Source organism: Periplaneta americana, chromosome 8 (genome assembly GCF_040183065.1).
Source record: "Periplaneta americana isolate PAMFEO1 chromosome 8, P.americana_PAMFEO1_priV1, whole genome shotgun sequence".
Taxonomy (NCBI): domain Eukaryota; kingdom Metazoa; phylum Arthropoda; class Insecta; order Blattodea; family Blattidae; genus Periplaneta; species Periplaneta americana.
In genome coordinates, this window is record NC_091124.1 from 11,682,823 (window position 1) to 11,702,256 (window position 19,434).

Below are 19,434 nucleotides of genomic sequence, written 5' to 3' on the forward strand. Positions count from 1 at the left end.
TGCATAAGTCTCGTATAAAAACTATACACGGTTTATTAGTAAGACTGTAAAATTTGTTTCGGCTGGAGTCCTCTTGCACAGCTCCCTGAGTTTTCGCGCCATAGCACACTGCGGACGAGTCTGACGCGCAGCAGGTGCGCCAGGTGGCGTGAATGGAAGCCACCTCCCGCCGGGAGAGTGCTTGTCGACAATGGTTTGTAGATGACAAACCGCTGCCTTCTTGATCGTCTGTGCCGCCTGAATGGATTCAGCACTGCTGTACTTCGCCTCGCTCTCATACACAGTAAACCGTGTTATGTAAATGTTACGTACTTTCTCTGGTGTACAATGAACAATTGTGGTCAAAATGACACGTCATACTGTTCCATGCGTTTTCGGCAGTGTTATAAAGCGTGAAGAACGATATGAATTAATAGAGGAAGAAAGAAACGTAACGTGATATAAACGAAAAGAAGAAAGAAATGAAGAGATGGATCAAAGAAGGGCAAAAGAGAGAGAATATTGAACAGAGAAGACAAGAGGAAAATGTAAATAAAATTAGAGAAATGAAGAACACAAAAGAAAAAATAAAGAAACAATGTATAGATAGGAGAATAATTTTTGTGTGAAGGGATAGTCTACATGAAATATTAAACGAATGAATGACTGAGTGAAATAATGAATGAATGAAGAAATAAATTAATGTGTGTAGAAGTGAAGATGGTCTCTTAAACCAAATTATAGTAATTTAGCAATTGAGGAGAGTTTTTGCAAAAGTCGATAGATGCAGAAATTTTCGATAGTGAGTTACATATGGATATCGTGTTTTTTCTACCTCCGGAATCGATCTATGAAATCAGATTTACCAAAATTGATTCATACCGTATGTAGAGACTACCAAACATTCCAGGTTTTTTCAAAACTCGATAGATCCTGTCACTTAGTGTAATTTCTGTAAAATCTTGATTTCTGCATCTATCGACTTTTGCAAAAACGCTCCTCAATTACTTCTGATGAGAAAATTTAGTTAAATAATAACATTATCGTGTCAAGATAAAATTATTCACTAGAATATTTTTCTAGATAAGAACGAATGAATGAATGAGAATGAATGAATGAATGAACACATTAATGTATGAAGAAGTGGAGGAATTTTTTAGTAAAATGGTAAATGAAGCATTGAATGAATGAATGAATGAATGAAAGAACACATGAATGGATGAACGAAGAAACAAATTAATGTATGAAGAAGTGAAGAAATGTTTCTCAGTGAATGAATAAATAAATTAATGAATTAATTAATCTATAAAGAATTGAAGGAATAAATGATACAATAAATGAATAAATGAACGAATTAAGAAATGTTTTAATAAAGGAATAAATGATATATTGAATGAAGAATAAATTAATGGATGAATATTTGAATGAAGAAATAAGTGATACGTTAAATGAATGATTGAATTAAATATTAAGCAAAAGAATGGAAGTTAGAGAAGATATAATAAATGAAGGAAAAGGGATAAATAAAGAAAGGTGGAAATAAGATTGTGAAAAGTTAGAGAGGAAAAGGATAACTTAGACAAGAAATAAAGACAACGAAAAAGAATTAAATACCAGGAAGAAAAAAACAGACGAAAGGTATGAATAAGAACTAAACTAAGAAAGAAAAAATAAGATGAGGATGGAGGAAACAAAGGTGAGGACATGAGGAAGAACTAAAATTTGAAATAAAAAATAATGAAGGGAAGGGGAAAATAGTGCTGAGGAGAGGAAATAAAGAGAAGAAGGGCGAAGAAGAAGAAGAAATAGTGATGGAGGGAGAACTAGATAGAAATATAAATAAAGACATGATTAAGAACTGAAGCAAAAAAAGAAACAGAGAAATAATGGAAATAATCGAGAAATAAAACTGAGCAGGAAGAATTAAATACCAGGAGGAATAAATAATTATGAAAGAAGAAATAGATAACATGAGTTAGAACTAAAACGAAAAAGAAATAGTAATGGAAGGAAGAGAGAAATGAAGCTGAGAAGGAAGAAGAAATAAAGTTGGGGGAATAAAGATATGAAAAATAATTAATATACTACTGATATTTGAAAACAATATGATATGATATCCCAAGATATTAAAAACATTTGTTTAAATATCTTAATGAAATCCATAGGCATTTTACATAATCATTTATGTAATGTTTAATTTTTTAACTTTCTAAATTTCATATTGTACTATGATTGCTATCTACTGTATTGATTTTTCACTCTATTCCATATACTTACTTACTTAGGGCCGTATTTATAGACATTTTTAGCGCTGGCTTCCGGTGGATGATCAGCGTTTTTCATATTCATAAACCAGTGTTAGCGATAGGATATGATTTGAATTCTGTACTAGTAACCAGTGGATAGCCGGGGCTAGCTTAGTACGCTCGTAGCGCGTGCTGCGAAATGTCTATGAATAGCACCCTTACTTACTTGCTTTTAAGAAACCCGGAGGTTCATTGCCGCCCTCACATAAGCCCGCCATTGGTCCCTATTCATTTTTAAAATTTTTTTCCGGACTTATATGCTCATCTGTTATGACAGGCGGATGTATAAATAAATAACGAAAAATAAATATTGGAATGGAGGGAGAAATGATCCTGAGTAGGAAGAACTAAATACCAGGAGGAAAAAATAAAGAGGAAAGTTCGAATGAAGACATAAGGAACAAAAACAAGGAAGAAAAAGTAATGGAAGGAACGGTGAGATGAGGAGGAAAAAGTAAATAACAGGAAGGAGAAATCAAGTTGGAAGAATTTAATTATTATAAAATATGCTAAAGGAAGAAATAGGGAGATGAGAGAAGGAAGAAAATAGAGTTCGATAAAAATATAGGCAGAAGAAAACAGAAAAAGGTGAATACAATAAATTGAATGTGCCGTGTTGCTCATCACATCACCAGCTCCACAAGAAGTGATAGCCTACGTGCTCTTTTAGCCGTTAAGAATGAGACCGTGATGCCTATGCCGAATGCTCTATTTTTTTTTTTTTTCGTTGCGAGACTGGCTGGAATGTGGGAGTTTTTAATTAACGTTCGTGATGTATATTTGCGCGATTCTTCCTAATTTAAAAATAATTAAATATTTATTCAGAAGTTTTACAATTTCGCTTCAATTACAAAGTGAAACGCATGTTTGAATATCAAACAAGTTATTACCAAATAAAAAAATTATAATTAACCATTCATATATTTAAAATATAGCGAACATTTCTTTACGCAGAAACTTGTAATAATCATCATCGTCCATATCATGGTTCGGACAAATTGTACATTCTCGCTTCACATAACTGTACTAACTGATCATGCAAAACTTTACTCCAATTGTCACGGACTCCTTGAAGGTCATATCGTCGGTTTCTTGGTAAAAGTGACCAAGTCCAAAATTCAAAATTGTTGGGAAAAGGCATTTAAAGGTTTAATGATCCATCCAAAAATAACTGCACTTCTTTAGATGTTAGTAATAAGTTATTTTGAAGGTAAATGTGCAATATTATTAGTTTTTAATATAAAATTATGTCTTAAATTTTCATAATGCTTGGAAGCCTTGAATTGTGACTTAATCACTTTTACCAAGAAACCGACGATATTTCATTTTGTAGGACCCCCAAAATGTTTTCTACAACTTCTACCAAAAGTTTGACACTCCTACGAAAGAGATGTTTCACTTTTGTCCTTATACCTATGTCAAAACCTCCGATGTTTATACAGGGACCAATTTCCTGTAAAAAATAACGTTTTTTTACTCAAAATCAATCTCTCTATCTTTAAAACTGTGGATTATACAGGGTGATCCGTTTGAGTATAGAGAAAATAAAAATACCGTAAAACATTTACTACTGAACATTATTTTTTGAAACTTTGTGCATACAACACTGAAAGATGGGAGATTCCTTAGAGCTCAACATGACCCCCCATTGCGCACCCTGCACAACTCATAACGGTGATGCAATTCAGCCCATGTCCATTGTAACATAAGACGGGTGATTTGTTGAAAAGCTTGAGTAATTTTTACTCTCAGATCATCAATGTTCCTGGGTTTCTGTGAATAGACAATGTTTTTAACAAAACCCTACACGAAGAAATCGGGAAGGATTAGGTCTGGGGAGTTTGGGGGCTAAACCAAGAGGTAGCTGCTTCTCTTAATGGGTTTCGCCTGCGACCTCCTGCATGTTTTTAACACAGAACCTCTTTCTACAAATGTTCGATATCACAATATTATGGGAATCGTATTTAGATACATTAGGCACACCACAGACCTACTCACGTCGAAATTCCCTTTGAACTCTTTTAATACTCTCAAATTTAGCATACCAAAAAACACATTGTGCCCGCTGTTGATTTGTAGTAACCATTTTAATCATCTACGATTTTCATTTGTTCTTTCAGATTATGCATTGTTGATTGCCATATATGGAAACTCCCACATTTTAATTTTAATATAACCAGCAAGAAATTTTTCCTACTATCATAATAGCTTTATAATAATAAATTAATATTATCCATACCCAAACGGATCAGACTGTATTTCCACAGATATCGGACGAAAGATCGTCATCATCATCATCATCATCATCATCATCATTATCATCTTGACTACAATAACGACTAAGATTGGTACCATAACGACAAGGATTGTATCTACGATAACGATAATGATGACGTCTACTATATAGAGAAAGTTATGCTGACTACAGTATCGATTATGGTAACTTCATATAATGGCAATGACGGTGACTACCATAACCACGATAATAACAATGACTGCTACTATGACGACAATAATAATGACTACGATTTTGACGATGATTATAATAGCGACAACGATGATTACTGCGATAATGATGACGATGAATACTTCAACGACTGCTACGATTGTGACTACAATCAGAGCGCGAATTAAGATTTCTGATGAGTGGGGCTAGAATCCTAGATAGAAAATACCATACATAAAATTATTATTATCATTCAATACGGCTGAATGCTTGGTCACACTGAGTTGCTTGTCTTGCATCTTGATCATGATAATATCCATGAGCAGGCTGAAGATATTGATTGTTGTCAGCTTGCCGGTGATGACAATACATCAATATTATTTTCTTTGTATACTTTATACTTTATAAAGTACATACACTCGTATTAAAATAATTATATTTTGTGAGGGGGATAGAAGTTATCTCTGGCAGGGATGTTAATATGAATTTATGAGAGGGGTATAACTTTCCAACAGGGGGGAAATCACCCCCATCCCTCCGTTAATTCATCATACATGATGATATTATAATGACGATAATGACTACGACAACAATGAAATTATGGCGATAAAGGTATTGATGACAGCAATAATTATGACAACGATATCGAAAATAACATTAAATTAAAGACAATAAGTATGCTGATGACAGTGACATTGATGAAAAACAATGCCAGTGACGATGATAACAAAGGTAATGTAAATGATAACGGCAACAATGATGACGTGACGACGATTAAAGTTGTGAAATCTATAACAGCGACGACAAATTGGTGAAAATGATGATGATTATATTAATTATGATAAACATTATGGTTATGGTGGTGCGAGTATGACTAATACTTATGATTATAATGATGTTGAAGGTAACGTTTGTAACAATGAAGAAGATGTCAATTACTTTTACTGTAACGGTGATGATCATGACAAGAATGATGATCATGATAGCTGCAATGATTTCAATAAGGCTGATGATATAGTATCGTTAACGGATATTGGTGAGATTGATACCGTTAACATTTACTCCTGATAATGATGATAACAGGAAGATAAAGATGGTGATAGCGATAATTGCGTTGTTGATGCTTTGTGTGATGACAATGATAAACCTTACTGATTACAACGGTTATAATTATGATGTTAACAATGTCGATTGTGACTGTAATGATGGTGATAATAGCGTACGGACTGTGTTCTCATATTTTAAAACCCGTAGTGGCGCTGCTGGCTGCATTAATACAATAACTTCAAACTCGGTGCAGTTAAACTCAATATTCCCATTTTTATGCTTCCATTCAATTTTTTGCCCCTGTAACGCCACTATTTGAGTAATAATTTTTCATTCACAGCTTTAATCACTTTTATTTCCATAACCTTAATTATATTCGATGTTTTGTCACGAATTCGATTGAACATGCCGAATAATTGTTCGCTCATAAAAATCACAACCAATGAAAATATAGTTGTTGGCCTATTCATAGCTTTATTGGAGCAGCGCGTTTTGAAGGATTTCTGTGTTGGCGGTCTGCTGTTAGTCTCTGGATTTTAATCGTTGTTTTCAGCGGCTCAGCATTGAAAAGTACATCATTAGTTGCCTCGAGTGCCTTATATTGTTGCGTAATGAGGAGTTGTAATACCCACTACACTCAGGTTCAAAGAACACTCTATAAAATGATTTGTTCTTGATTAAGCCAATTTCTCGTATATCGGCCAGTTTGCGAAATAAAACCTCATTTTACTGTGTGCGCTTGTCGAAAATAACATTATCTTCTTCTTTTTTTTTTTTTACTTTTTTCTTCTTGTGGCTTTTTCTCGGAAACAAAAGATATCTGTGTGCGTGTTTTTAAAAGTGCTCCATTATAATCCTTATTGTTATATCTCAACCCATTTTATAAGAATGTATGTACGATGTGTGACAAAGACAAATATACGAAATACGAAAAACCTGAAATCCCATAAGGGCAACGGCCTCCTACAAGAGTGTAGGGTGAAGTGAATGTCTACTACACTTGGGGAGCCAGTCCAAGAGAACTTACACTATACTTACAAACTAAACACATAAACAAACTATACCAACTAAACATGAAAAACTATACAGACTAAACGCATAAATTATGTAAACTAAACATCCACAAAAAACTATGCCAACTAAACACATAAATTATAATCTGGACACACAACTATCCACACTAAACACACAAAAAATTATAAAAACTGAACACATATACAGTCTTAACTCACACACAAACTAAACACACAAAAACTTCTATAAATTTGACACATAAATTATACAATATAAACACATGACACACAAAAATTATAAAAACTGAAACATATAGAGTCTTAACTCACACACAAATTAAACACACAAAAACCTCTACAAATTTAACACATAAATTATACAATCTAAACACGACACACAAAAATTATAAAAACTGAAACATATACAGTCTTAACTCACACACAAACTAAACACACAAAAACCTATACAAATTGCACACATAAATTATACAATCTAAACACAGGACACACAAAAATTATAAAAACTGAAACATATACAGTCTTAACTCACACACAAACTAAACACACAAAAACCTATACAAATTGCACACATAAATTATACAATCTAAACACACGACACACAAAAATTATAAAAACTGAAACATATACAGTCTTAACTCACACACAAATTAAACACACAAAAACCTCTACAAATTTAACACATAAATTGTACAATCTAAACACAGGACACACAAAAATTATAAAAACTGAAACATATACAGTCTTAACTCACACACAAACTAAACACACAAAAACCTATACAAATTGCACACATAAATTATACAATCTAAACACAGGACACACAAAAATTATAAAAACTGAAACGTATACAGTCTTAACTCACACACAAACTAAACACACAAAAACCTATACAAATTGCACACATAAATTATACAATCTAAACACATGACACACAAAAATTATAAAAACTGAAACGTATACAATCTTAACTCACACACAAACTAAACACACAAAAACCTATGCAAATTGCACACATAAATTATACAATCTAAACACATGACACACAAAAATTATAAAAACTGAAACATATACATTCTTAACTCACACACAAACTAAACACACAAAAACCTATACAAATTGCACACATAAATTATACAATCTAAACACAGGACACACAAAAATTATAAAAACTGAAACATATACAGTCTTAACTCACACACAAACTAAACACACAAAAACCTATACAAAATGCACACATAAATTATACAATCTAAACACATGACACACAAAAATTATAAAAACTGAAACGTATACAATCTTAACTCACACACAAACTAAACACACAAAAACCTATGCAAATTGCACACATAAATTATACAATCTAAACACATGACACACAAAAATTATAAAAACTGAAACATATACATTCTTAACTCACACACAAACTAAACACACAAAAACCTATACAAATTGCACACATAAATTATACAATCCAAACACACGACACACAAAAATTATAAAAACTGAAACATATACAGTCTTAACTCACACACAAACTAAACACACAAAAACCTATACAAATTGCACACATAAATTATACAATCTAAACACATGACACACAAAAATTATAAAAACTGAAACGTATACAGTCTTAACTCACACACAAACTAAACACACAAAAACCTATACAAAATGCACACATAAATTATACAATCTAAACACATGACACACAAAAATTATAAAAACTGAAACGTATACAGTCTTAACTCACACACAAACTAAACACACAAAAACCTATACAAATTGCACACATAAATTATACAATCTAAACACATGACACACAAAAATTATAAAAACTGAAACGTATACAGTCTTAACTCACACACAAACTAAACACACAAAAACCTATACAAATTGCACACATAAATTGTACAATCTAAACACACGACACACAAAAATTATAAAAACTGAAACATATACAGTCTTAACTCACACACAAACTAAACACACAAAAACCTATACAAAATGCACACATAAATTATACAATCTAAACACACGACACACAAAAATTATAAAAACTGAAACATATACAGTCTTAACTCACACACAAACTAAACACACAAAAACCTATACAAATTGCACACATAAATTATACAATCTAAACACAGGACACACAAAAATTATAAAAACTGAAACATATACATTCTTAACTCACACACAAACTAAACACACAAAAACCTATACAAATTGCACACATAAATTATACAATCTAAACACACGACACACAAAAATTATAAAAACTGAAACATATACAATCTTAACTCACACACAAACTAAACACACAAAAACCTATACAAATTGCACACATAAATTATACAATCTAAACACAGGACACACAAAAATTATAAAAACTGAAACGTATACAGTCTTAACTCACACACAAACTAAACACACAAAAACCTATACAAAATGCACACATAAATTATACAATCTAAACACATGACACACAAAAATTATAAAAACTGAAACATATACATTCTTAACTCACACACAAACTAAACACACAAAAACCTATACAAATTGCACACATAAATTATACAATCTAAACACACGACACACAAAAATTATAAAAACTGAAACATATACAGTCTTAACTCACACACAAATTAAACACACAAAAACCTCTACAAATTTAACACATAAATTGTACAATCTAAACACAGGACACACAAAAATTATAAAAACTGAAACATATACAGTCTTAACTCACACACAAACTAAACACACAAAAACCTATGCAAATTGCACACATAAATTATACAATCTAAACACAGGACACACAAAAATTATAAAAACTGAAACATATACAGTCTTAACTCACACACAAACTAAACACACAAAAACCTATGCAAATTGCACACATAAATTATACAATCTAGACACAGGACACACAAAAATTATAAAAACTGAAACATATACAGTCTTAACTCACACACAAACTAAACACACAAAAACCTATACAAATTGCACACATAAATTATACAATCTAAACACACGACACACAAAAATTATAAAAACTGAAACATATACATTCTTAACTCACACACAAACTAAACACACAAAAACCTATACAAATTGCACACATAAATTATACAATCTAAACACACGACACACAAAAATTATAAAAACTGAAACATATACAGTCTTAACTCACACACAAACTAAACACAAAAACCTATACAAATTGCACACATAAATTATACAATCTAAACACAGGACACACAAAAATTATAAAAACTGAAACGTATACAGTCTTAACTCACACACAAACTAAACACACAAAAACCTATACAAATTGCACACATACATTATACAATCTAAACACACGACACACAAAAATTATAAAAACTGAAACATATACAGTCTTAACTCACACACAAATTAAACACACAAAAACCTCTACAAATTTAACACATAAATTGTACAATCTAAACACAGGACACACAAAAATTATAAAAACTGAAACATATACAGTCTTAACTCACACACAAACTAAACACACAAAAACCTATACAAATTGCACACATAAATTATACAATCTAAACACAGGACACACAAAAATTATAAAAACTGAAACATATACAGTCTTAACTCACACACAAACTAAACACACAAAAACCTATACAAAATGCACACATAAATTATTCAATCTAAACACATGACACACAAAAATTATAAAAACTGAAACGTATACAATCTTAACTCACACACAAACTAAACACACAAAAACCTATGCAAATTGCACACATAAATTATACAATCTAAACACATGACACACAAAAATTATAAAAACTGAAACATATACATTCTTAACTCACACACAAACTAAACACACAAAAACCTATACAAATTGCACACATAAATTATACAATCTAAACACAGGACACACAAAAATTATAAAAACTGAAACATATACAGTCTTAACTCACACACAAACTAAACACACAAAAACCTATACAAAATGCACACATAAATTATACAATCTAAACACATGACACACAAAAATTATAAAAACTGAAACGTATACAATCTTAACTCACACACAAACTAAACACACAAAAACCTATGCAAATTGCACACATAAATTATACAATCTAAACACATGACACACAAAAATTATAAAAACTGAAACATATACATTCTTAACTCACACACAAACTAAACACACAAAAACCTCTACAAATTGCACACATAAATTATACAATCTAAACACACGACACACAAAAATTATAAAAACTGAAACATATACAGTCTTAACTCACACACAAACTAAACACACAAAAACCTATACAAATTGCACACATAAATTATACAATCTAAACACATGACACACAAAAATTATAAAAACTGAAACGTATACAGTCTTAACTCACACACAAACTAAACACACAAAAACCTATGCAAATTGCACACATAAATTATACAATCTAAACACATGACACACAAAAATTATAAAAACTGAAACTTATACATTCTTAACTCACACACAAACTAAACACACAGAAACCTATACAAAATGCACACATAAATTATACAATCTAAACACAGGACACACAAAAATTATAAAAACTGAAACATATACAGTCTTAACTCACACACAAACTAAACACACAAAAACCTATACAAATTGCACACATAAATTATACAATCTAAACACATGACACACAAAAATTATAAAAACTGAAACGTATACAGTCTTAACTCACACACAAACTAAACACACAAAAACCTATACAAAATGCACACATAAATTATACAATCTAAACACATGACACACAAAAATTATAAAAACTGAAACGTATACAGTCTTAACTCACACACAAACTAAACACACAAAAACCTATACAAATTGCACACATAAATTGTACACTCTAAACACACGACACACAAAAATTATAAAAACTGAAACGTATACAGTCTTAAATCACACACAAACTAAACACACAAAAACCTATACAAATTGCACACATAAATTGTACAATCTAAACACACGACACACAAAAATTATAAAAACTGAAACATATACAGTCTTAACTCACACACAAACTAAACACACAAAAACCTATACAAATCGCACACATAAATTATACAATCTAAACACAGGACACACAAAAATTATAAAAACTGAAACATATACATTCTTAACTCACACACAAACTAAACACACAAAAACCTATACAAATTGCACACATAAATTGTACAATCTAAACACACGACACACAAAAATTATAAAAACTGAAACATATACAGTCTTAACTCACACACAAACTAAACACACAAAAACCTATACAAATTGCACACATAAATTATACAATCTAAACACATGACACACAAAAATTATAAAAACTGAAACGTATAGAGTCTTAACTCACACACAAACTAAACACACAAAAACCTATACAAAATGCACACATAAATTATACAATCTAAACACATGACACACAAAAATTATAAAAACTGAAACGTATACAGTCTTAACTCACACACAAACTAAACACACAAAAACCTATACAAATTGCACACATAAATTATACAATCTAAACACACGACACACAAAAATTATAAAAACTGAAACATATACAGTCTTAACTCACACACAAACTAAACACACAAAAACCTATACAAAATGCACACATAAATTATACAATCTAAACACATGACACACAAAAATTATAAAAACTGAAACGTATACAGTCTTAACTCACACACAAACTAAACACACAAAAACCTATACAAATTGCACACATAAATTGTACAATCTAAACACACGACACACAAAAATTATAAAAACTGAAACATATACAGTCTTAACTCACACACAAACTAAACACACAAAAACCTATACAAAATGCACACATAAATTATACAATCTAAACACACGACACACAAAATTTATAAAAACTGAAACATATACAGTCTTAACTCACACACAAACTAAACACACAAAAACCTATACAAATTGCACACATAAATTATACAATCTAAACACAGGACACACAAAAATTATAAAAACTGAAACATATACATTCTTAACTCACACACAAACTAAACACACAAAAACCTATACAAATTGCACACATAAATTATACAATCTAAACACACGACACACAAAAATTATAAAAACTGAAACGTATACAGTCTTAACTCACACACAAACTAAACACACAAAAACCTATACAAAATGCACACATAAATTATACAATCTAAACACATGACACACAAAAATTATAAAAACTGAAACATATACATTCTTAACTCACACACAAACTAAACACACAAAAACCTATACAAATTGCACACATAAATTATACAATCTAAACACACGACACACAAAAATTATAAAAACTGAAACATATACAGTCTTAACTTACACACAAATTAAACACACAAAAACCTCTACAAATTTAACACATAAATTGTACAATCTAAACACAGGACACACAAAAATTATAAAAACTGAAACATATACAGTCTTAACTCACACACAAACTAAACACACAAAAACCTATGCAAATTGCACACATAAATTATACAATCTAAACACAGGACACACAAAAATTATAAAAACTGAAACATATACAGTCTTAACTCACACACAAACTAAACACACAAAAACCTATGCAAATTGCACACATAAATTATACAATCTAAACACAGGACTCACAAAAATTATAAAAACTGAAACATATACAGTCTTAACTCACACACAAACTAAACACACAAAAACCTATACAAAATGCACACATAAATTATACAATCTAAACACACGACACACAAAAATTATAAAAACTGAAACATATACATTCTTAACTCACACACAAACTAAACACACAAAAACCTATACAAATTGCACACATAAATTATACAATCTAAACACACGACACACAAAAATTATAAAAACTGAAACATATACAGTCTTAACTCACACACAAACTAAACACACAAAAACCTATACAAATTGCACACATAAATTATACTATCTAAACACAGGACACACAAAAATTATAAAAACTGAAACGTATACAGTCTTAACTCACACACAAACTAAACACACAAAAACCTATACAAAATGCACACATAAATTATACAATCTAAACACATGACACACAAAAAGTATAAAAACTGAAACATATACATTCATAACTCACACACAAACTAAACACACAAAAACCTATACAAATTGCACACATAAATTATACAATCTAAACACACGACACACAAAAATTATAAAAACTGAAACATATACAGTCTTAACTCACACACAAATTAAACACACAAAAACCTCTACAAATTTTACACATAAATTATACAATCTAAACACAGGACACACAAAAATTATAAAAACTGAAACATATACAGTCTTAACTCACACACAAACTAAACACACAAAAACCTATACAAATTGCACACATAAATTATACAATCTAAACACAGGACACACAAAAATTATAAAAACTGAAACATATACAGTCTTAACTCACACACAAACTAAACACACAAAAACCTATACAAATTGCACACATAAATTATACAATCTAAACACATGACACACAAAAATTATAAAAACTGAAACGTATACAGTCTTAACTCACACACAAACTAAACACACAAAAACCTATGCAAATTGCACACATAAATTATACAATCTAAACACATGACACACAAAAATTATAAAAACTGAAACTTATACATTCTTAACTCACACACAAACTAAACACACAGAAACCTATACAAAATGCACACATAAATTATACAATCTAAACACAGGACACACAAAAATTATAAAAACTGAAACATATACAGTCTTAACTCACACACAAACTAAACACACAAAAACCTATACAAATTGCACACATAAATTATACAATCTAAACACATGACACACAAAAATTATAAAAACTGAAACGTATACAGTCTTAACTCACACACAAACTAAACACACAAAAACCTATACAAAATGCACACATAAATTATACAATCTAAACACATGACACACAAAAATTATAAAAACTGAAACGTATACAGTCTTAACTCACACACAAACTAAACACACAAAAACCTATACAAATTGCACACATAAATTGTACACTCTAAACACACGACACACAAAAATTATAAAAACTGAAACGTATACAGTCTTAAATCACACACAAACTAAACACACAAAAACCTATACAAATTGCACACATAAATTGTACAATCTAAACACACGACACACAAAAATTATAAAAACTGAAACATATACAGTCTTAACTCACACACAAACTAAACACACAAAAACCTATACAAATCGCACACATAAATTATACAATCTAAACACAGGACACACAAAAATTATAAAAACTGAAACATATACATTCTTAACTCACACACAAACTAAACACACAAAAACCTATACAAATTGCACACATAAATTGTACAATCTAAACACACGACACACAAAAATTATAAAAACTGAAACATATACAGTCTTAACTCACACACAAACTAAACACACAAAAACCTATACAAATTGCACACATAAATTATACAATCTAAACACATGACACACAAAAATTATAAAAACTGAAACGTATAGAGTCTTAACTCACACACAAACTAAACACACAAAAACCTATACAAAATGCACACATAAATTATACAATCTAAACACATGACACACAAAAATTATAAAAACTGAAACGTATACAGTCTTAACTCACACACAAACTAAACACACAAAAACCTATACAAATTGCACACATAAATTATACAATCTAAACACACGACACACAAAAATTATAAAAACTGAAACATATACAGTCTTAACTCACACACAAACTAAACACACAAAAACCTATACAAAATGCACACATAAATTATACAATCTAAACACATGACACACAAAAATTATAAAAACTGAAACGTATACAGTCTTAACTCACACACAAACTAAACACACAAAAACCTATACAAATTGCACACATAAATTGTACAATCTAAACACACGACACACAAAAATTATAAAAACTGAAACATATACAGTCTTAACTCACACACAAACTAAACACACAAAAACCTATACAAAATGCACACATAAATTATACAATCTAAACACACGACACACAAAATTTATAAAAACTGAAACATATACAGTCTTAACTCACACACAAACTAAACACACAAAAACCTATACAAATTGCACACATAAATTATACAATCTAAACACAGGACACACAAAAATTATAAAAACTGAAACATATACATTCTTAACTCACACACAAACTAAACACACAAAAACCTATACAAATTGCACACATAAATTATACAATCTAAACACACGACACACAAAAATTATAAAAACTGAAACGTATACAGTCTTAACTCACACACAAACTAAACACACAAAAACCTATACAAAATGCACACATAAATTATACAATCTAAACACATGACACACAAAAATTATAAAAACTGAAACATATACATTCTTAACTCACACACAAACTAAACACACAAAAACCTATACAAATTGCACACATAAATTATACAATCTAAACACACGACACACAAAAATTATAAAAACTGAAACATATACAGTCTTAACTTACACACAAATTAAACACACAAAAACCTCTACAAATTTAACACATAAATTGTACAATCTAAACACAGGACACACAAAAATTATAAAAACTGAAACATATACAGTCTTAACTCACACACAAACTAAACACACAAAAACCTATGCAAATTGCACACATAAATTATACAATCTAAACACAGGACACACAAAAATTATAAAAACTGAAACATATACAGTCTTAACTCACACACAAACTAAACACACAAAAACCTATGCAAATTGCACACATAAATTATACAATCTAAACACAGGACTCACAAAAATTATAAAAACTGAAACATATACAGTCTTAACTCACACACAAACTAAACACACAAAAACCTATACAAAATGCACACATAAATTATACAATCTAAACACACGACACACAAAAATTATAAAAACTGAAACATATACATTCTTAACTCACACACAAACTAAACACACAAAAACCTACACAAATTGCACACATAAATTATACAATCTAAACACACGACACACAAAAATTATAAAAACTGAAACATATACAGTCTTAACTCACACACAAACTAAACACACAAAAACCTATACAAATTGCACACATAAATTATACTATCTAAACACAGGACACACAAAAATTATAAAAACTGAAACGTATACAGTCTTAACTCACACACAAACTAAACACACAAAAACCTATACAAAATGCACACATAAATTATACAATCTAAACACATGACACACAAAAAGTATAAAAACTGAAACATATACATTCTTAACTCACACACAAACTAAACACACAAAAACCTATACAAATTGCACACATAAATTATACAATCTAAACACACGACACACAAAAATTATAAAAACTGAAACATATACAGTCTTAACTCACACACAAATTAAACACACAAAAACCTCTACAAATTTTACACATAAATTATACAATCTAAACACAGGACACACAAAAATTATAAAAACTGAAACATATACAGTCTTAACTCACACACAAACTAAACACACAAAAACCTATACAAATTGCACACATAAATTATACAATCTAAACACAGGACACACAAAAATTATAAAAACTGAAACATATACAGTCTTAACTCACACACAAACTAAACACACAAAAACCTATACAAAATGCACACATAAATTATACAATCTAAACACATGACACACAAAAATTATAAAAACTGAAACGTATACAATCTTAACTCACACACAAACTAAACACACAAAAACCTATGCAAATTGCACACATAAATTATACAATCTAAACACATGACACACAAAAATTATAAAAACTGAAACATATACATTCTTAACTCACACACAAACTAAACACACAAAAACCTATACAAATTGCACACATAAATTATACAATCTAAACACAGGACACACAAAAATTATAAAAACTGAAACATATACAGTCTTAACTCACACACAAACTAAACACACAAAAACCTATACAAAATGCACACATAAATTATACAATCTAAACACATGACACACAAAAATTATAAAAACTGAAACGTATACAATCTTAACTCACACACAAACTAAACACACAAAAACCTATGCAAATTGCACACATAAATTATACAATCTAAACACATGACACACAAAAATTATAAAAACTGAAACATATACATTCTTAACTCACACACAAACTAAACACACAAAAACCTATACAAATTGCACACATAAATTATACAATCTAAACACACGACACACAAAAATTATAAAAACTGAAACATATACAGTCTTAACTCACACACAAACTAAACACACAAAAACCTATACAAATTGCACACATAAATTATACAATCTAAACACATGACACACAAAAATTATAAAAACTGAAACGTATACAGTCTTAACTCACACACAAACTAAACACACAAAAACCTATGCAAATTGCACACATAAATTATACAATCTAAACACATGACATACAAAAATTATAAAAACTGAAACATATACATTCTTAACTCACACACAAACTAAACACACAAAAACCTATACAAAATGCACACATAAATTATACAATCTAAACACACGACACACAAAAATTATAAAAACTGAAACATATACAGTCTTAACTCACACACAAACTAAACACACAAAAACCTATACAAATTGCACACATAAATTATACAATCTAAACACATGACACACAAAAATTATAAAAACTGAAACGTATACAGTCTTAACTCACACACAAACTAAACACACAAAAACCTACACAAAATGCACACATAAATTATACAATCTAAACACATGACACACAAAAATTATAAAAACTGAAACGTATACAGTCTTAACTCACACACAAACTAAACACACAAAAACCTATACAAATTGCACATATAAATTGTACAATCTAAACACACGACACACAAAAATTATAAAAACTGAAACGTATACAGTCTTAACTCACACACAAACTAAACACACAAAAACCTATACAAATTGCACACATAAATTGTACAATCTAAACACACGACACAAAAAAATTATAAAAACTGAAACATATACAGTCTTAACTCACACACAAACTAAACACACAAAAACCTATACAAATTGCACACATAAATTATACAATCTAAACACAGGACACACAAAAATTATAAAAACTGAAACATATAGAGTCTTAACTCACACACAAACTAAACACACAAAAACCTATACAAATTGCACACATAAATTATACAATCTAAACACACGACACACAAAAATTATAAAAACTGAAACATATACAGTCTTAACTCTCACACAAACTAAACACACAAAAACCTATACAAATTGCACACATAAATTATACAATCTAAACACAGGACACACAAAAATTATAAAAACTGAAACGTATACAGTCTTAACTCACACACAAACTAAGCACACAAAAACCTATACAAAATGCACACATAAATTATACAATCTAAACACATGACACACAAAAATTATAAAAACTGAAACATATACATTCTTAAC

At 29.9% G+C, this 19,434-nt stretch overlaps 1 protein-coding gene across 1 annotated transcript in view; it reads left to right on the plus strand.

Annotated features, from left to right (window-relative positions):
• Positions 1–1,660: 1,660 nt before the first annotated feature.
• Positions 1,661–19,434, plus strand: part of nolo (no long nerve cord) — a 600,625-nt gene continuing 582,851 nt past the window's right edge. Inside the window, exon 1 of the mRNA XM_069832206.1 lies at positions 1,661–1,675. Coding sequence (XP_069688307.1) covers positions 1,661–1,675 — 15 coding nt within the window. The remainder of the gene's footprint in view (positions 1,676–19,434) is intronic.